Here is a 22,161-nt window from a genome sequence, read left to right as displayed (position 1 = left end):
CTAGAAATGTGAAAGTGAATAATCCTTATTCCTTTAGATATCAAAAACAAAGGTAAAAGACCATAAAGTTAAAACTCAGATGGGTATTTGAGAAAATAGGCCAGTAATACCAAGTAATGACAATTTCAATAAAGTGACAGGGGCTACGAGGACTGGTGGTACTATATAAGGAAGAATTCTGCGGATGAATATGGGCTTACTAAGAAAGCACACTATAAGGGATAACAGATATTGGTCTTGGGCAGAGGAGGCGAAAGGAATGGCATATAAGACATATTATTTTCCAGAAGACTCCTAACTTCAAGAGTCTAAATTAAGAGCCTACACCTAAAAAGGGAAGCAGTAATAATGAACACACACAGAACAGCATAGTTCTATCATATTTATCACACTATACATCAATCGTCTATTTATTGTTTCGAAGTCAGAAACTGTGCCATATCCCCAACACCTATCAGAATGCCTGATATATAATAAACTATTAATAAAAATGTATTTAAATCTGCCATAAGAAAAAACTAGAAGATCACATGGTTTTATGGTATCGCATAATCATTTATATTCTATATATCAAAACATCCTCTCTCTCTAGTAAATACCCACTTGACCTGCAAAGTTGGTTGTAGTGGATGAGAAAAATAAGTAGTACCAAAATGAAAGAGCCTCAGGCAAAGACTAGATTTACAAGCACAACTTTAAAAAGGGACACCTCCCTACTCATTCTACTCATAGGAGACAGTATCAAAAAGTTAACTTAAGGTTAACCAACAATGAAAGGCAATTTCATTTCATGTCAAGCAAGTTTTCACAAAACAAATCCCAATAACCATTAACCATGAACCTGAATTTATTTAGCTCTCTATGTAAGTACATGGCAGAGTATCCATCCATCCACTACATGTAATCAAGACCCTAAATGTTTAAGATGGTTAGGTTCTAATGCCTATGTTCACTTAGGCACTCTAATACCATTTCTATTACTTTAATCAAAAGAGATAGTATGTGGTATGAGAACAACCTAACCTATATTTGGTCAACAACTGGACCAGAAGAGTGAAAATGAGTAGTACCCAAGGCTTAAAAATTATATCTATTCTTAAACTCAGAGGTATGATCTCAAAAAAATAAACACCTTGAAAGATTATTTTAGGTTGCAGGACAGAAGTGTTAAAACGAAAGTAGATGCTGAATCCAAGAATTAAGCTTTGTGAAAGATTAATGTAATATTAAGGACAAGTATCTTGTGACTGGTTAGAATGGGTCTGGATGATCTCTCAAGGAACCCTGTCCAAGATATTCCACACTCAAACCTCTTCTCCACTTAAACAAGACACAGGCTTAACAGGCTCTTTGCTATTTTCTAGATTCAAAAAAATCATGACACATAAAACAAGCTGACACATAACCTTTCCCCATAGTTCCTTAAGTAATTTTTGCCTTAAGAATGAAGGGACTAGGCAATGAATATAGATTCCTGGGTTACTTTGTTTATAATTCTAGAAGCAACAAGTGACTATGGAAAAGGGCTTTAAAGACTTAAACCGCTGAATCTTCATGCTTATAGTTAATGTCAGAATTCAATTTGCTCTCACCAATTAGGAAAATTTAATTCAATGTTATCAACTGTAGGTTTTCTGAGACTCTTTGGTAGTAACAGAAAAAATTTACTACAGGGGCTTCTGTATCTTAAAAAAAAAAAAAAAACCAAAACACTAAAGTACACATAGTATCCAATTTCATACTATTATGCACAAACATGTGTCAGCACTTAAAAGAGAAAACTAGGAGTGAAGGAACCTAGGGTTTGGTTGAGGTTATGCCCCAAATTAACATGTGATCTTGGCAAATAATCCAACCTCAGATTCTTTGCTTATAAAATGATGAATCTATCACCCTGCTTATTATCTTATAGAGTTTCTTGTGAGGATCCAACTAGATAAACTGAAAACAATGAAGGCCTCCACGAAAAAATGCTCCACATCACTTGCCATCAGGGAAATACAAATCAAAACCACAAAGAGATACCACTTCACATGGGTCAGAATGGCTAAATTTTACAATTCTGGAAACAACAGATTGTGGCAAGGATGCAGAGAAAGTGGAACTCTCTTATACTGCTGGTGGAGCAGCCACTCTGGAAAACAGTATGGGGGTTCCTCAAAAGTTAAAAACAAAGCTATCCTATGACCCAGCAATTGCATTATTAGGTATTTATACAAAGGAGACAAACATAGTGATTCGAAGGAGCACATGCAATGTTTCTAACAGCAATGCCCACAACAGCTGAACTATGGAAAGAACCCAGATGTCCATCCACAGATGAATGGAAAAAGAAGATGTGGTATATACTCACACAATGGAATATTACTCAGCCAACAACAACAACAAAAAGAAATCTTATCATTTGCAATAAGGTGGATGGAACAGAAGGGTATTATGCTAAGCGAAATAAGTCACTCATATGTGGAATTTAAGAAACAAAACAGATAAGCATAGGGGAAGGGAGGGTAAAATAAAATAAGACAAAACCAGACACGGAGGCAAACCATAAGAGACTGAATTATAGGAAACAAAATGAGGGTTGCTAGAGGGTTGGAGTGTGGGGGGATAGGGTAACTGTGTGATGAACATTAGAGAGCACATGTGATGTAACGAGCGCTGGGTGCTATAAGCAACTGATGAATCACTAAACTCTACCTCAGAAACTAATAATACACTATATGTTAATTGGTTTTTTAAAAAAGAAAACTATGAAGGCCTAACTACACATACATGGAACCATTATCATGCTAGTTACCAAGTAAAAGGAAATTATTAAACCACAAATTCCCCCATCTTACCCACTCCACAGAGCCTTATAATATTGCTACGTCGTTCATTTTTATTACCTACATTCACAGTCCATTTGTGAGAGTCTGCATGATGACATGTAAGGATGAACCGGCAGAAGAATAAACGTGGCAAAATACGTAAGAGAATTAGGCCATTTAAAATCTTTCCTAAAGATTTCCTACTTTAAACTCCAAGATTCCCGATAAACCCTTTGAAATCTTTAAGTTCATGATTTCAGATGCTTAATTAAAGCATTCTTTTTTAGCAACACTTAATTAAGAAATAGTATATTTTTTGTTCTTATGACCTTCTAGTTACTGTACCAGTATCACTTTTTACCAGATTAATTCAACTGGGCTCTTTAACACTGCTCTTTAGGGCCTTTCCTATGACTGAGAAGCAATTTCCTACACATCCTCCTTACTGGGCTGTAGAAAGCTGTGTATAGTTCCTAAATAGAATTCTCCCTTTACTGCCACAGTTCTTGACAGTCTGGTTTCCATGCTATAGAAGAAAGGTTCCTGATTACCACTACAAGCTGAATGAATCTAGACAAGTCCCTTACCATGACTTGGGATTCTGTTTCCATATTTATAAAAATGAGAACTCGGTTAACTTCAAGGATATTTCTGGTTGAGCCTTCTCTTCAGATGACATATATCAATGGTGTGACTTAGAGACCCCAAAGAACAATCCCATCATAGTTGCAGGTTTCAAATATTCAAAACATTTCTCATCCCTCCCCCAGTCCCCAAAGGATAATTAACTGTCAAACAGGTAAGAGATGTTTTAACAGAAGTTTTCAGATTTCCCAATAAAGCCTATCTAGCTACCGGGTGCTTAGGAGGCTCAGGTGGTTAAGCATCTGCCTTTGGCTCAGGTCATGATCTCAGGGTCCTGGGATCAGAGCCTCGTGTCAGCCTCCCTGCTCAGTGAGAAGTCTGCTTCTCCCTCTCCCTGCTGGTCCCCCTGCTTGTGCTTTCTCTCTGTCAAATAAATAAAAATCTTAAAAAAAAAAAAAAAAAAAGACTACTTAGCTATATAACAGTAAGACTACAAGTTTTAGAGTCACTGGATTCCAAAAGTGAATTGAATCAGAAGGATAACAGGAAGTCACATGCAAAATAAATAAATTATACATGACTGTCCATTTCCAGAAACAAGTCTAATTTCATACCAGGTCATCATCACCTGTGGTAGTGAACAATCTCAATACATTTAACCTCTAACATTTTTAACTTTAGAATACCAAAAATGTCAGATGAGCTTTAGCAGATCACTGTATTCCAGTCCAATCTGGGGATGTTGAACTAAGAGGCCTGAACGGAGGAGGGCGGAAGGGAGCAGGGCAGAATGAGGAGGTGGTAGCACAGGATGAGCCTAGATAGAAGAGTTTCCCTTCCAGGTAAGATTTCATCAGAATGGTTAACTCTAATGTTTAAAAACCAAAAATCCAAAAAAAAAAAAAACAAACAAACAAACAACCAAAAATCCAGTAATCAATGATTCACTAAGAAACTATACGCAAGAACCTCTGCTAGGCATGTGGAAGAGATACACCGATAAATTCAGAAAATTGAAGAGGCTCTTAGTAAGTATTTTAATCCTCAGCACCCTGTGTTTGAAGTGCATGTGCGTAGCCTGCCATCCTTCAGTTGGATTCTTTATACCCCCTCTTCTCCAGTGCAGTCTGAAAACATAACATTAAAAGAAAACACCCAACTGTTAATACTTCAGGAAATATGCTGCCTCATTGAGTGACACAGAATGACTTGGGAATTCAGAGGCTATCCATCTGGTTTTAGTAATCAGAGAAGACTTATTGGGATTACTTTTGAGCAGGGCCTTGAAAGATAAGAATAAATTCATTTCAGTTTACCTGTTGGCCCTCAGAATAGGTCTTATTTATATATGAGCATAACTGATTGAAGAAGCATGTTCTGGAATAAGGTCAAGGATCACCATTAGGAAGCATGCAGAACATCAAGTCACCAGTCAACAGCAGTCTGGAGCAGCCCTTCTTCACTCATGTGATTTCCATTGTCCCAGTCATTACATTAGTGCTCATTCAACTACAAAGTTTTTTGTTTTTTTTTTTTTGCAATAACCACTAATGTTTTATACGATACAGATGTGGTATAGAAGTGGGAGGAAACAAAACAGCTTCTTTAAAGTGAAAAAAAGCTTGTGGGGAGTCTCCCAGACAGCGTTTTCTAGTGTGCACACCACTATCCAATGCAAATGACCACTCCCTTCAAGTTGTCTACTTTTACCTCCCACCAATTCCATCATGCATCTAAGGAGCATAAATATGTACATGACTGTAGGTTGGGATAACACACGTTGTAATGATTTCCATTACAACTTCATGGACAATATATCCGTCCACGTATTCACCTTTAAAATGTACCTACATAAGAAGATAAACCTATTATGTATATATGTATGTTTGGGTTTCTGGTAAAGGCAAAAGGCAAAGGCTGAAAGACTATTAAAAGTCTCTATCCTAGGGACACCTGGGTGACTCAGTGGTTGAGCATCTGCTTCGGCTCAAGATGTCATCCCAGGGTTCTGGGATCGAGTCCCACATCAGGATCCTGCATGGAGCCTGCTTCTCCTCCCTCTGCCTATGTCTCTGCCTCTCTCTCCCTCTCTCTCATGAATAAATAAATAAAATACTTTTTTTAAAAAAAAACTTTCAAATGCTGTATCATAGGGTTCTAATATATTTAGTAGTAACACCTATATTTGTAAAGGCTTAGAATGTAAAGAACTTAATAATTTTATTGCACCCCAGATTTTAAATAATATGCAAATCCTACTTTTATTGGAATGCAGTGAACCCTAGTTCACCTGAAAAAGAAATGACAGTAACAGCACTGCTTAAGGACAGTAATTTGAAGAGAAAACAAAAAGAAACCCTAACCCAAGTAGAGGAGACATCGCTTTCCCACTGGTGTGCCTGGTAACTAACTTCTAACGCTCTAAGCAGTACAAATTATCTTTTCACATCCAGGTTAATGTTGTGTCCAGTCGTTAACACCAATTATCTCAAAAAAACATCATTACCTAGAGAGGGTCGACCAGATAACAGAGAAGTCAATCCGGCTTCACAGAACTTGGTCAAACTTGCTTAGAAACCAGGAGGGTGTGGATGTGACAGCAACGTCACCACTGGCCAGGCTAGAGGATCACAAGCCATCAACAAAGGTGGGTGCGTGCGTGTCAGGGCGATGGAGTCGAGCACCCCGCACACCTGTACTACCTGTCTCTAGTTCTTTCAGTACTCGAATTGAAAGAAAACTGTACTCTCTGTCCATGCGTTTTCTCCTCCAACAATATAAATTATTTCCCAGCCTGGCTGGCATCTCACTCCACACCCCAAGCCAGTGACATAAAACATCTTCCCCAGGAGGAGCCTATCCCCTAGAGACACACTAGCCGCAGGCCTTTCCTTTTCCTTGGGAGTTCAGCGCGCACGTCCACCCCTTCACTCTGCTCGCCGGGTTCCCTCCCTACACGGTGTGAAAACATCAACATCCGGTCGCCCACCCCCAGCCTCCCAGCGACGCCTCCGCGGACGAGGTCACCCCTCGGCCTCCCCTTCAGTCGCCACCTCGGAGCAGCCTACCGAGCACTTCTTCCCGCGGCTCCCCCCGCCCCCACAGTCAAGGCCGAGAGCCCGGCCTTCTCCGCATCCTTCTTCCATGGAAGGGGGACCAGAAAAAAAGAAAAAAAGAAAGAAAAAAGAAAAGAAAGGCATGCTCGAGAAGCGACCGGCGAAGCAGCCTGATCAGCTCCGGGGTTTCAGGGTTGGCCTCCCCCGCCCGCCGCCCCCCGCCCCTCCCCGGCCTCGGGCCGCCGGTCGCTTCTGCAAAGCCTGAACCCACTGATGTCCGCGCTCTCCCCGCCCCCCGCCCCCTCAGAGATGCGGCCGGGAGGGCAGACGCGCGGCTGCGAGGCTGCGAGGCTGCGAGGCCGGGCGTCCCTCCCCAAGGAAGCCCGCCGCCCTCGGCGCCCGGGAGGGTGAGGCCGCGGCCCGCGACCCCGCGCCTCACCCGCCCAGGCGCCCCGGGCCTCGCCGGCGCCGCTCCCCGCCGCCCGCGCCGCCCGCACCGCAGCGGCCCCCGGGGCGGCCCCCACGCCGGCCTCGCTCCACACGCGCCACACACAAAAGCGCCGCGGCCGCCGCCTTCCCGCCCCCACAGCCCGGCCGAGCGATCAATGGGGCGCCGGCCCCGTCCCCTCGGCGGACGCGCGGCTGCGGGCCCGGCCGGCGCGGGCGGCGGCGACGCTCACCATCGCTCCGCTTGATCTCCACGTAAATCCCGATCTGGATCTTGCCGAAGTTGGCCGTTGCCATCACCTCATCTGGAGCGGCGGCGGCAGGCCGGGGGAGGGGGACCGGAGGGCGGAAAAGGCGGGGAGGGGGCGGGGTGGGGGCGGGGGGGGGGAGCGGTTGGCCGCGGCCGCGCCGGCCCGGGCAACAGCGTGAACGCGAGCCGGGGCCGCGAGGAGCAGCGGCGGGCAGCCGGCGGGGGCCCCGGGCCTTGCGGGCCGGCGGGAGGACGCGCACGCCGGGGCGCGGGGTGAAGCGAGGGCCGGGCCGTCCGGCGGCGCGGGGAGAGTGGGAGGGCCCGCGCCGCCCGCCCGGGAGCCGACGCTGGGGGGCGGGGCGCCGCGCGCCTGCGCAGAGCGCGCCGCCCGCGTCCCTTCCTGCTCGGCCCGCCTCTCGCCGGCGCCCTGGGCGCCCCCCGCGCGGCTGCGCGGCCCCGGGCGGGCGGGAGGGCGTCGGCCGCGCTCGGCGGCGCCGGGAGAGCGCGCGTGGCGCCGCCCCGAAGGAGCCGGGGTCGCGTTTGATTTCGGCGCGCGGCCTAGAAGAGGCGGGAACCCGCGCGCTGGCGCTTCCATGATGCGGCCCCGCGGCCCTGTAGGTTGGGGGCTTCCCGGGGGGCGTGCGGGGCCTGCGGGGCCTGCGGGCCGGGCGCCGACGGCTCGGGCTCGGGCTCGGGCTCGGGGACAGGCGGCCGGCGCAGTCACACCCCTGCGGTGCCCCCCGCCCCCCGCTGCCTCAGGGCCTCGCTTCTAGCCTGAGGCGGCGCCCCGACGGCTGCCGGCTGCAGCCCCCGCTGTTCGCAGGGTTCGGGGCTCCCTGGGCTCGGGCCCACGGAGCCCCTGACGGGATCCGGGGACAAAGGCAGACACGGGCGCCGGCTGAGGAACGTGCCTCTTCTGCAGCGTCCCGGACGACTCGGCCCACATCAACGTGCGAGGCAAGGCCGCGCCCCGCGGAGGAGCAGGAGGCCGGCAGGCGTGGAACGTGGAGGCCTCAGCTCCGCGCAGGAACCTGCCGGGGCTCCCACGTGTTACGGGGGAAACACGCCTCCCGTGCCTCACTCTCTCGAGGAATTGTTAACCTCCTGTTAATAAGTAAAAATACCCAGATTTAAACATTGGAAGCTAGACACAGGCGTGTTGCGTGCTTATGTGCGTACTCGCGCACAACCCAAGGTAATCAAGTCGCCCGACCCTAAAAAATATTGAAAGACTCAGACTCTCATCTAACTTGGACGCATTGAAGGCATACTTATCGAAAGAATGAAGTTTCTGAAATCCGTTTAAAAGGAAGCATCATTTCTATGAGAAAAAAAAAAAAAACAACAGCTCTGGGTAGAAAACTTTGAAAATAACGTCTACTTTTTTTTTTTTTTTTTTTTGCTGGGGGCGGGTAGAGGGAGGGAGAGAATCTTAGAATCTAAGGTAGGCTTGATCCCTAGCAGGGAGCCCCACCTAGGGCTCCATCTCACAACCCCAGAGATCCTGACCTGAGCCAAAACCAAGAGTGAGATGCTCAAGGGACTGAGCCACCTAGGTGCCCCATAACCTCTTTTCTATTCCAGAAATGACAGGACTATAAATCTCACCGCAGGACCTCTGTTTCATAATAAGATTTGATCAAATCAAGATTTGGTTGTTTTTTGTTTTAAGTAATCTTAAGAGCTTCACCTGTACTCTTTGGGTTCTGCATAGTAGAACTCATTCTCTGATGTCTCTGTCTGACGTATAAAGCATCTTTTTATTTGCTTGCAAATGCTTTACATAATGTAAAGAAATCAAGCTATGCAGCTTTTAAATTTAAAACTGCTTCATAAAATATGTTTTATCATGGTTGCTGACACACACACCTTGTACCCTGTGGGTTATGTAATTAAGAAGTCTAAACCTTTAATCCGTATACAGAGGTATTTTAAAAATACGTATATGATCCTGCTCCATAAAAAATGTATGAGACACGCCACATGTCAAATATAAAAACATTTCCTTTGTAGGTCATCCCCAAAAGGCATATGTTTTTTGGTACATACCAGTATATATATTTACCAAGACTTGCGTCTTGGGCTTTGTGTGCAAGTAGCCTTCAAAAGAACAGTCATAAATGCAATGTGGCTATATTTCCAGCAACATTCTAGATCAAGAATTCTGACTCTGACTCAGGCATTTGAAAAATATATAACCCTAACTAGAAGAGTGACAAGCACACACTAGACAGGGACGTTTGTCCAGTAAGTTAACTTGTTGAACTGCTCTGAATCTCTCTTACCTCTTAGAGTAGCCTGGAAAAGTAACTCTGTTCTCTCAACTGCAGAAAATTTTTGTGAGGGTCAAATGAAATAATAAAACATGGCAGTGGCCTTGATTTTTAAAAAGTATAATACAAGTTTAAAAACAAAGCAAAGCCATCCTATAAAAAATAAACCCAGACTCTAATCCTGAAGTCATTCATTAGAATTTTATGTCCAGTGATATAAAATTAAACACAGTTGGCATTGGCTCTGGCCCTCATCACCTGACATTTGGCAAGAGAGCAAGAGCTTCACAGATCTGTGTATTCTTTTACCACCTCCAGTCCATCCGACCTTCACTGACGGGATACTTCTGCTCAATAATCATTTCTGCCAAGTCATAACCTAGTATGAGCGGTTGCTGTTGACCTACCCTATCCTGAGTTGATAAACTATTTTTTTAAAAAAACATTGTTATTTTAATCCAACCAAGCCAGTCTCCTTATTATGCCTGGATTTATTTTTAAAATTCCTCTGCTTTGGGGTCATTAGTACAGAAATCTTAAGAGTTTTATTCTGAGGAAGAGGCGGTTAAACTAGTGAGATTGAGGCAGCAGCCAGCACTTACCTTAACCACTAACTTGCTGTTCTGGTGGAAAAGCAAAGGTACAACTTGGCTCCAGTTTTGGCTCAGATTTTCTGTACTTGTCTACATCTTCTAACTTGAAATTTTCCATTTAATATTTGCATCTATTCTCAATTACTCCCACAGTTTGTGGATCTACAATCAAATGGAGAAAATAGGTAGGGTTGGCAGAAACTGTCTTTGATTTTAGTATTGTCCACTACTTTTGCCCAGAAGTTTCTTGGAGACTTTTTTTTTTTTAGAACTTTTGGTTATGATTCCTCTTCCCTTTAATTTACTCAGATTTAAACTCTAATTAAACTGGTGTAACTTCACTGTAATTAATTTTAGTCCATACACAAATATACCGAAAATATCTGGAGATACAAATCCCAATTTTACCTGCTCTAAAATATCCACTCTTTCCTTCTCCACTGGATTTCTCTCTACTGCCTACAAACATATTCAGGCAATTTTCTCCTGGGGGAAAAAAATCTCTTGATCCTTTACTTCCTATTTAAATTCCATTCTATTTTTCACTTTCCCTCCCCTGCCAAATTCTCCAATGAGTGCTCTAAATACTTACTGCCTTCATTCGCCATCACTCATTCATTTCCTAAACGGCTAAATCTGGGTTCAATCTTCTACAGAATTGTATTTTTTTTAAAGTCAACAATTACCTTACAATTACCTCATTAAGTAGACATTACCATCTTCATTTGCCTTGAACTCTGAAGAATGGTCGACCTACTTTCTTCTTTTTTTAAATTTGTTAAGACTTATCTACTTTCTTCCATAACACCTTGCCCATTCCTGCCTGAGTTTCTGCTCATCTAGTAAATGACTTGCTCTTCTCTTTTCTTCATTTAAAGCCTTTCCATTGGCATGGTGCAGTGGAAGTCTCTCTTCTTTATGGAGCTTTCTCCTCTCAATTGAATCTATAATGACTGCCCCATCTGGGTGATTCTCCCCAAATCATGATCATTAGAAGGACCTAAGAAAGATTTTGAAGAAATACAAAAGCACAAACTCTATTCCAAGACCAAACAGTTTAAGATCTCCATGGAGGGGGCAATTAATGTTAGGCCCACTTTCTAAAAACTCACCAGGAAATTCTGAAATAGGGGGATCCCTGGGTGGCTCAGGGGTTTAGCGCCTGCCTTTGGCCCAGGGCGTGATCCTGGAGTCCCGGGATCGAGTCCTGGAATCGAGTCCCGTGTCGGCTCCAGGCATGGAGCCTGCTTCTCCCTCTGCCTCTCTCTCTGTATCTCTCATGAATAAATAAATAAAATCTTAAAAAAAAAAAAGGAAATTCTGAAATATAAGTACAACTGGTTAAAATCTGTATAACTGGTTGAGATTTATTGATTATCTCTGAATTCCCATAATTCAATATTTTCTGTACATTGGCCACTTAGGGATTATGTACTAAATAGACTGATTATTTTCTTAGTCCACCTTCTTCCTTATAATTCTTTCACTTACACTTTTCGATAGTGTATTGAAATGGATTAATGATAGAGAGCTAATGTACGAAAACTTTTAAGGTCCACATTGGACTTAAATCTGTATAGAAATACCAAATAATATGGTGTCACATTCAGTTATTGTCTACATTGAGATATTCCTATTCTTTATACTTATTATTATAATGTTTGCTTTAATTTCAATTTACATGACCAATCCCTCTCAAATATAAGAAGTATATAAGATTTCCCCTTATACCAGATTTTCAGTAATTTGATGAATATGAACTCAGAAATAACAGGAAGTAGTCTTTTCACCATTTGTAGTAATATATCCAAATTAAAAATAATTTGTGTATCCTGGAGCACCTGCGTGGCTCAGTGGATTAAGTGGCCTTGATTTCAGCTTGGGTCATGATCTCAGGGTTGCAAGATCGAGCCCCACATCAGGCTCTGTACTAGGCATGGAGACTGCTTTAGATTCTCTCCCTCTGCTCCTCCCTGCCTCTCCTCCTTAAAAAATCATTTATATATCCTTATAATAGTTTTTATTGATTCAGGAGCTTAATACACTCTTATGTATCACAGGGCACTGATGATATAAATCAAAATGATTAATGGTATGCTACACATCCTTATTACATATTTTTATTTTATTTTATTTTTATTTTTTAAAAGATTTTATTTATTCATGAGAGACAGAGGGGGGTGGGCAGAGACACAGGCAGAGGGAGAAGCAGGCTCCATGCAGGGAGCCTGACGTGGGACTCGATCCCGGGTCTCCAGGATCAGACCCTGGGCCAAAGGCGGTGCTAAACTGCTGAGCCACCCAGGCTGCCCCTTATTACATATTTTTTAAAACTGTGAGCAGTATTAGTTTTCTCAGTGTATTCAGACCAAATCAAGCACAACTAGAAAGAATTGGTCTCACTAAAATATTTCTTTTTTTTTTCACTAAAATATTTCTTATTAAAAAATAATACTTGATTTTTTAGTAATGATTTAAGCAACTTTATAGAAGGCAAAGTTTCCAATAAATATTAAGCCCCCAAGCATGTCTTATTTTCCTAACCTTTGTTAATATACATACTTACTTTTGATGGCTGTTTGGAATTCCTTGTTTAAATTGAAAATATATGTTATATACCACCATTGGAACATAGCTAGGACAGAGTTACTGTATTTCCCCAACTGTGGAAATATATTATTAAAGACATTTTTTACATCATAGATTTAGTTTTCAGTTAAGAGATTTTTTTGGCTTAATTCATTTCTTATAACTATTTCAGTGTGTTTCAAACTAAACACTTATAATTTTTAATAGCTACATAATATTCCATGTTTCTAAATCACTTTCTGCTTACACATTGCTGTTGGGTTGTCTTCAATATTTTACCAATATAAAATTCTTGTCATGAACATCTTTGTAAAAGTTTTTTGTTGTGGGCAAATTCCTCTAAATGAAAACATCAGGTCAAAGGGTATGAAAGTGATTGCTTAAAATGCAAAAGATATTATATCACCACCAGCTTCCTAGAATAAAATATAAGTTCTTTACAGAGCTCTACATAATCTAGCTATGGCTACTTATCCAATCTTTCCTGGGACCACTCTTTAGCTCCCTCTGCTCCAGCCTCACTGGGCTTTTATTTGTCCCTTAAATATATCAAACTCTTACCCAGATCAGAATCAAGGCTCTGACTCAACTTTTCATTGACTGATTCTTCTAATCTTTCAGGTCTCAGTCAAAAATCACGTCCTGAAAAAAAGCCTTTCTCAACCTCGTCTTACTATCACATTACCTGAATACTTACCACAACTGCAATTACCTTGCTCCATTATTTATTTGTTTATTTGTCTGTCACCTCCCCCATCTGAAGTAAGCTCCTTGAGGGTAGGAACTTTATCTAATGTTCTTCACTATATCTTTGGCACAGAGAACAGTACCTAAAGCACAGATGTTCAGCAAATATTTCTTGAATAAAGGAAGGGAAAGTTTTATAACTGCACTATGTATCGTAAAGTTTCTAGGCTTTGACTTAATAGTCTTTTCTTCTCCTAAATGAATGAAATTGGTAATGTACTTCCTCATTGATATGACCTAGGAAATCAATATTTAATGTGTCAGTCTTCCAAACTTCAAAAATCTCTAGTAGATATAGATTATTACATATGTAACAAATGCTCATAAATGTTATGTTTTTAATACAGAAAAGTATAACAAGAAATGAAAGGGAAACATATCACTTTAAGTCCTCCAAGTTCCTTGGCCTGGGAGGATCCCTGTTAATACCATAATAATCTAGTAATCCTCAAGTCGTATCAGGCACAAAATTCATATGGCTGATTGTTATGCAAGATCTAGGGTCCTGTCACCAGAGATTGTGATTTTGTACATCTAGTATACTAGATGAATGGTAGCTCTCATATGGTCTAGTAGATCAATAGATTAAGAGACATTAAGAATAGAAACTGATTACATATGAAACGTGGAGGATAAAGGACAGTGATACAGACAGTTTGCTGATTCTTAAGAATGGGGGAGACTGTCACTAACAGATGTTAGAATTTTTCTGGTGTACAATTACAGAAAGAAGTAGTCTATGTTGGCATCATTATAAAATGTAGTTTGGAAAGCAAGAACCAGGCAAAATCAAAGTCAAAGGATGAAAAGATAATTGATAATTTATAGAAATATATCAAAGAATATAACTTCAATGACAAGATTTTCTTGGAATGATTATTCTTGTTTCTTCACTGATAACATTTAAATAACCTTTTCTCACTCATAAGACAAATGGTGAAAAAGCAGGAACTTGACCAGGAGAAGAAAGCCCTCTGAGAATACAGAAATAAATCCGCAGGCTGACTCCATGGGTGCTCAGTTGATCTAGTTCATGTTTTTACTGGAGTGCTGACTTCAAAGGAAACTTCCTGAAACCTCACAAATACTGACTTCTTTCAGAAGCTGGTAATATGAAGCAAAACAAAGTTTCCAACAACTCAGTTGCGATGAATTGTACTTGAGAACAGACAGTTCCTGTTAGAAGTAACCATACCCTATCATGTGACCCAGCAAGCTGTCCCGGATCATCACACTTGAGGATTTCTGTTTTCTATTCTAAGGAAAGTCATTCTTCAATAGCTCTCTCTTGGAAACAGAATCATAGACCTTACCTGTGAAATAGGCATTATAATATTTAGAGATGTGTGTGTCAGGAGGGAGGAGATATTGATGAATATAAAGTATAAAAGGAGTGACTTAGGGCGCCTGGGTCAGTCAGTTGCAGATGCTCAGTCAGTTAAGCATCTGCTTTGGGCTCAGGTCATGATCCTGGAGTCCTGGGATGAGTCCGCATGGGCTCCCGGCTCCATGCGGAGTCTGCTTCTCCCTCGCCCTCTGCCTTCCACTCCCTCTGTTTGTGCTTTTTTTCTCTCTCTCTCTGTCAATAAATAAATAAAATCTTTAAAAATAAATAAATACAAAATAAAAGGAGTGACTTAGAGTACTCCATAAAAATACATGACCAATATTTTCTGGATGATACAGAGTATGTAATAATTAGTGAATCTGCTGCCAAAGAATTCTTTCCAATCTGTTTTTGGAATTGAGGGTCCTGAAGGTTGAATATCTGTAAAATTCTCCTTAAAAATGATTCACACAGGGGATCCCTGGGTGGCTCAGTGACTAAGCGCCTGCCTTTGGGCTAGGGTGTGATCCTGAAGACCCGGGATCGAGCCCCACATCGGGCTCCCTGCATGGAGCCTGCTTCTCCCTCTGCCTGTGTCTCTGCCTCTCTCCCTCTCTCTCTGTGCCTCTCGTGAATAAATAAATAAAATCATTAAAAATATTTTTTTAAAAAAAGAATGATTCACACATTCAACAAATATTCACTGAATGCCTGCTATGTGGCAGGCAATATTATAGGTGCATGGGATGTATCAGTGCACAAAACCAAGATCCCTGTCCTCATGCTATTGGGACCTTACATCCTACTGAGGGAGAGGGGGGGAAAACCATAATAAACAAATACATAAATAGGTAAATAAGTGATACAGTGTATTAGAGAATTATAAGCATATAGGAAAAAGAAACGGAGTAGAATGACAAGGATCAGGAGTGCTGGTGGGACAGATAGTCTAGGAGGGTATATAGGGCAAGGCTCATGGAGGTAGTGAGTTCTGAACAAAATCCAGAAGGACACAAAGGAGTTCAGCTCTGAGAGTCTGTGGGTGAAGAACACTGCAGCCTCAGGAAGTAGCCACACAGAAGCATGTCTAATTGGTGTGAGGGGGAGCAGGAGTGAGCAGAAGGGGTTAGGCTGATTCAGGCCCAATGATAGCTGTGGCCAATCCCTCAGAGCTTTCTTGAGTTAGACAAAAATAGCCAGGTCTTTATACTCCCACAGTGATATGCCACTGAATGTGAGCCACCCTGGAATGGCCGTGAACTTGAACAAGGTGGCTCTCTTTAGCTGAGGGGTTTGAGAGCGGTGAGCTGCCGACTGACATCACTGACATCACTCTCAGCAGCCTTCATTAAAGGTCTCACTGGGAGGTACGTCTCAGTATCAATCCCTGGGGCCTTCTCATTCCCAAGGTCACCTGTGATCCATGAAGGCTGCTGCAGCATGATTTTCAGCATACCCACCAGCTGAAAGACGGGAAAGAAGAAAAAAGAAATATCCTAGTAGTTGTATGTACTACTTCTGCTCCCAGCATATTACTAGAATATCACCACATTGTCATATCTAGCTCCAAGGAAAACTAGGTTATGGTTTTTTATATTCTATCTTGTGCTTGGTGGCCTGGGATAGCAAATGAACAAAAGGATACAGAAGTTCACCTAGCAGTCTCTACTGTCATAGTCCTCATTTTGGTAGAGAAGACAATATGGCTTCACCACACACCTAAATAAGCAAAACACAGTCCTTTTAGCTCATTCAGGATTTGGTACTTTGGAGTATTGGGGAATTGAGAGGTAGTAAAGAAACAATATTCTCTCGAAGAGCTTACAGAAAAGAAGCCTTCAGAGGAAAAGGGTGACAAGCAATTATACAGGTGAGAGGTAGAGCCTGTGAAGTTTGGAAATTAGTGTGCTCAGATTTGCATCCATAGGGTGGTAGGGCTTGGGATCACTCAAGTTTATGCAGCATAAATTACTATGGAACTGATTCTTTCTTGAGGCCCTTCATTGTCTTGCCTCTTCTGGTTGGTCAGTCTTCTTTACTGGCTCTTTTTCCCATTCTCGACCCTTTAATGCTCTGCCTGGGTTCTGCCCTTAGTCCTCTTCTCTTCTCATACAGGATTACAATGCATTCTTTCCTTTACTGGGCCATAGAACTCATTGGGAATATCAGGACTGTCAACCCCAGGGAAGAGGGCCACTTGAACACCAATTTATTGAATAGGATAAGCTCGATGGAGTACAAACATTAAATTTTATTTTTCTACCTCCTTTGTCCTCAACTATGCTATATCAGCTCTCCCTTACTAGGTAGGTTCTTCGTGATGTGTCAAGGAGATCCCACAACTTGTTGGACCCTTTTGGTTACTAAAAAGTCAGTGAGTCCACTTAAAAATCTAATTACATCCTTACTTTTCCATCACCTATGGCTTGACCCAGGGTCCAAGGATCTTCAGAGTCAGCTCTTTCACTCTTCCTCCCTTCTTTCTTTTAATTCACTGGTTTGGAGATCACTAAAAGGGAAAGTAGCATTGCCCTTGTAACCGGTCTTCCTTTGGCTCCATCTGGTCCTGTCCACCATGGCTGGACTTTGCCAAGGTGATGCCTTCTGCCTTGTAGATGGTGAGTGAGGTTTTCCCATGGTACTTCTCAGAATCACCTTGGCCCCATCTGATGCTAAGGACCTCTTTCAGCCTCTTCTCTACCTAATGTTTATGTGCCCATGCCCCCACCCTCCTGCCCCAGAACAGCAGGAGCTAGTTGAGCAATCCCTGTAAGGCTCTTGTCTCTGGGTCTGATGATACTGGGAGGGGAGAATGGATGTAAAGTGGAAAAGATGATTAAGGGCAGCCTGGAACCCATAAGCTTGAGATGCAACTCCACCAGGACAGACAGAAACCTGGGTTCAGCCTTGTTGTCCCTGACCTTGGTGATGAGGATATCCTGCAGAACCTGGGGCCCATCAGCACAGAGCTAAGCACACTTGCTTGGACCAGAAGTTAGAGGAGCTACAGGAGGATCCAGGGGACAATAGAGAAGTTGGAGGCCTAGCCTTGCTTCCCTACCACCCTCTAAATCTCTCAAGAATCTTCCTTGTGGTTCACTGTACCTGGAAACATGCAAGGAAGTAAATTCTAGGAAATGTTCTAGGAAATGGATAAATTAAGAAGTCACCACACACTGGCTAATCTATTTTAGGCAAGGTGGTCTCATTGCTAAGATGATATGTACATAGCAACTGAAGTGAGGGGTTGGGTCAAGAGAATAAATGAGAAATGACCCAAGATATGCAGGGGCCGTAAGGCAATTGTATCAGGATGGAGGTTTCTGGAGAAGAGCCAAATACTGAAGCCAAAGAAAGAGTAAGACCCATGTAAGTGTCAAGAATAGTTGGAACTTAGAGCTTAACATGGTCATGGCTTTCTCCCTGCTATTCTGTCTCTTTCTTTGTCAATTTCATGCTTTTTAAGACTGGTTTTCTTTACTTGGTAGAAACATGGTCACTCGTAGCATTTAAGTTTTATATCTTGTAAGTTCAGCCACCAGAGAGAAACTGTCTGCATGTTTTCTGTGATAGTTATCAAAACATTGTGGGGAAATTAGTCATTGGCCTAACTTGGGTTAGTCGTCCATCCTTGGACCAATTATGTCATAGCAAATGATGGGGTATGGTATTGATTATCTGTTCCTCCATAACTAATTACTCCAAGCTTTAGCAGCTTTAAACAACAATGAACAACTATTATCTCACACGGTTTCTGTGTAACAAGAATTTAGAAGCAGCTTAGCTGGGTGGTTCTATCTTCAGCTGGGGCTTTGGAATCTCTGATGAAGTTGCAGTCATTTGAAGACTTGACCAGGCCAAAGTGTCCAGTTCCAAGAGGACTCATTTACATGCCTGCTAAGCTACTGCCGGTTGTTTGGCAGAGGACTTCCATTTTACATGTGGACATCTTCGCAGAGCTGCTTCAGTGTTCTCACCACAAGGCATGTGGCTTACCCCAGAGTGAATGCTCCACAGCAGGAGAGAATCCATAATGCATTCTTTCTTTAAAAAAATTGTTATTTTTAAGTTTTTTCATTTTTATTTTTTAGGGAGGTATAGTTGTCTTCTAAGATTATAAAGCTCTATTTTCTCTGATCTGGATATGGAAGTCATATTCTGTTTTTCTTTAATATCCTAATAATTACACAGGTGAACCCCATTCAGTGTAGGAGAAGAATGCACAAGTGTGTGAAAGCAGGAGGTGAGGTTCGTTGGAAGTAAGCCTCGACGCTAGACGCAGCACAGCTTGCATGAGGTTTTCAGTCTTTGTGGCCAGAGTGGAAATGGAACATAAATTCATGTGAGAACATTCAACTTCCCTGAGTGAACAAGTTATTATTTGTACAGAGGTGAAAAAGAAGTTTCTAGAAAAATTAGGGGAAGCGTGCTGGGGAAAAAACTAGTGTCTGCTACTAGTCAGAGTGTTAATAACTCCCTTGGTTGTACCTTGACCACACTTGTTTGCTAACTCTTGGTATACTACATCTCAACTGATCATTTACAAATATTTCTCTTCTACTAGGTTATGAGATCTCTTCCTTCATGTTTCCATCTACATCACCAAGTACATTCATTGTCCAGCACAAAGCAAGCAATCAAAAATATATGAATCTAACTGAACTAAACAGATAGAGGATATGAACAAGGTTCTTAAATAATCAAGAGTATGCTTAAGGTGAACACAAAATTAACATCAGCTCTCAGGCTAGAAGGCACTTCTTGGCACTTGAATGACATGCCCTTTAGATGAAATGAATTAAAGGATGATGAAATTTGTACCTTCAAAAGGTAGAACAACCTAAAGAATAATTTACATGTTAAATATTAATAAGCAGAAGTTTATTAAACAAATGAATGTTAGGAGCTTTATTTGCTGGTGCAAGAAACAGGTGCCCAATGAAACTAGCTTAACAATAAAAAATGAGAGGATTTATTTAAAAATAAATGGAGTAACTAATGGAATCCAAGAGGCATCAGATGCTCAAGAAGAGAACCACCAACTGGAGCACAAAAGGAAACCCAGAAATTCTTCTCCTTTTGACTTGTATCTCTGCCCCTCTCTCCACACCTGCTTCACTGCTCCAATGCAGACCTGCTTTCCCGTTTGCAGCGCACATGTCAGTAAGAACAGTCCCAAGGAAGTAGTGTTTATAGTGTAGCCACTTAGAGAGAGATTATTTGTTCTCAATTCCAGTTTCAAAATTCCTGAGGAAGGAATTAATTGACCTGTGTGAGGCCAATACTCTACAGACCAACTGATCCTGCATGGGAGCAGTGTCACACTATAGGACTACTGTTAAAACCTTCTGTAACCCTAAAAAGTAGACAAAGGGGTGGGGGCAGTACCTGGAAAATAGTTGCTGGGTAGACAAAACAACAGGTATATGTTCAATGAAGATTTAGATAAGGGAAGACATGCTCATCATAAGACACAAACGTTGTTCAAAGTCCAATAACAATCCCTGGAGTTTGATAAGAAATCACAAGCTAGTCTCGGTGGCACTGTGAGAAATGATTGGTTGGAATCTTGGTCTGAGACAGGGTAGCATTTCTCAAGCTCTAGTCATTTTATCACATCATTATCCTGGCCACAGCGAAAGCACCGCCTTCGCTGCGACATCTAATGAAAAGGTTTTAATTAAGATTTTAATTTCCTTTGCTGACGTGTTGAGGAAGGTTTCAGAAAAGATAAACTACAGATTATAGCTTTGACTACATTATTTAGCCACAAAGGAGGGTTCAGAAGGCTTTTACAACACCTACCTCCTTCTAAGATTTTGGTGACAGCAGTGGATTGGCTAATAATGGACTTCAGCATCCGGGAGCTTAATGCTTATGTTTCAACTCAAATGTCTCTTGATGCTACCTACTCTTTCTGCTTTGTGTACTTTGGCAAAAAAGAAAACATTCTTGGGGATCCCTGGGTGGCCCAGCAGTTTAGTGCCACCTTCGGCCCAGGGCGTGATCCTGGAGACCCAGGATTGAGTCCTACGTCGGGTTCCTTGCATGGGGCCTGCTTCTCCCTCTGCCTGTGTCTCTGCCTCTCTCTCTCTCTGTGGGTTTCTCATGAATAAATAAATAAAATCTTTAAAGAAAAAAAAAGAAAACATTCTCTGAAAGGTGTAAAAGCTGCCATCACGAATGTTGCTGTGATCGTAAAACAGAAAACTTAAGACTACTGAGCGTGAAGGTGTAGAAGATTATGTTCCTGAGCTAGTTTTTATTTTTTTTAAATTTATTTTTTAATTAATTTATTATTTTTTTCTGAGCTAGTTTTTAGAAGGAAGAGAAATTATGGTCCGAACGACGTTATCTCTGTAACACATTGGCATCTTCATCTGGGCGGCTATAACGAAACGCCAGAGACTGGCTAATGAACCGCCTTTAGGTCTCACGGTTCTGAAGGCTGGGAAGACCAAGGTCAAGTGCCAGCAGATTCGCTGCCCTTGGGGGAGAGCTGATTTCTTGGACGCCTGTCTCTTTGGTGTAACCTCTCATGGCAGAAGAGGTGAGGGAGCTTTATTGTGTCTCCTTCATAAGGCAGAAATTCCACTTCTGAGGGCTCTGCCTTTGTGTTGCTATCCTCTCCCAAAGACTCCATCTCCTAACATCATCACCTTGGAGGTTAGGATTTCAACAGAGGAATTTTGGCAGAACAGACATCAACCCATTGGCATCACGGCTTCTAATCCGTAGGGATATTGTACGTGGGTCTTGAGGGTGGTAGGGGGACTCGTGAGAATGAAGACTGTTCCGAATCCCTTTTTCAACACAGCCCAATCCAAATATTCCATTTTATTACTTATCATATTCTACATTCACCACTTTTTAGATAGCACCACTCAAGTCGGCATTAAAACCAGGGTTACATGATCTCAACACCACCAGTGTTGTCTTCTCATTTCTGCCTTTGTGTGGGCTGATGGAGGAGGAAGCGTAAACCAACCTCCTCCACTGCCTGTTGGTTTGCTCATTTTTTGCCCCTGGCTTCCAAGTTTCCTGGCTTCAGGCTTTTTCACACTGCTGAGACTATGATTTATGCTCTCAGTTCTTTCCATCAATGTCTAGCCTTCATCTGTAGCCTTGTCATTCATAAATATGATTTCTACTTTCACTTCAAATGTAATGAAATGGATGTAATGATCTCAAAACTCATCAATGCCAACATTTACTACTTGTTATTACGATTCTATTTCCTTTAAATAGCCAATGGTCAGCTCCTAAAACTGAGTTCTATACATTGTGGCAGATTTACATTTTTTTTCTATCTTCTCTTTCTTTTTTGATATTTCATTATCAAAATGTCACACATTTTGTAAAATCTGTGTGTTCCCTCCACTTGTGAATATAACTTTTAAAAATGAATGATAGACAAAGAAAATGTACTCTAAGCTTCTGGGTAATTACTCTACCCAGTGTCTGTAGTCTAGATGAGAAAAATC

The 22,161-nt window shown here is 42.2% G+C and overlaps 1 protein-coding gene across 4 annotated transcripts in view; it reads right to left on the bottom strand.

Moving 5' to 3' along the window:
• Positions 1–7,428, bottom strand: part of KIF2A (kinesin family member 2A) — a 76,377-nt gene extending 68,949 nt beyond the window's left edge. For 3 of the 4 annotated variants that reach the window (XM_072750006.1, XM_072750003.1, XM_072750009.1), the window contains exon 1: positions 7,132–7,427. In XM_072750006.1, the coding sequence (XP_072606107.1) occupies positions 7,132–7,195 (64 nt within the window). In that variant the 5' untranslated portion in view covers positions 7,196–7,427. Of the gene's footprint in view, positions 1–7,131 lie in introns of all 4 variants that reach the window. The other variant, XM_072750013.1, reaches the window with a different exon arrangement.
• Between the last annotated feature and the right edge of the window lie 14,733 nt (positions 7,429–22,161).

The sequence above is a fragment of the Vulpes vulpes genome, chromosome 2 (assembly GCF_048418805.1).
Source record: "Vulpes vulpes isolate BD-2025 chromosome 2, VulVul3, whole genome shotgun sequence".
Lineage (NCBI taxonomy): Eukaryota > Metazoa > Chordata > Mammalia > Carnivora > Canidae > Vulpes > Vulpes vulpes.
The sequence above is the reverse complement of the archived record's forward strand: the minus strand, read 5'-3'. Positions and strand labels throughout refer to the sequence as shown.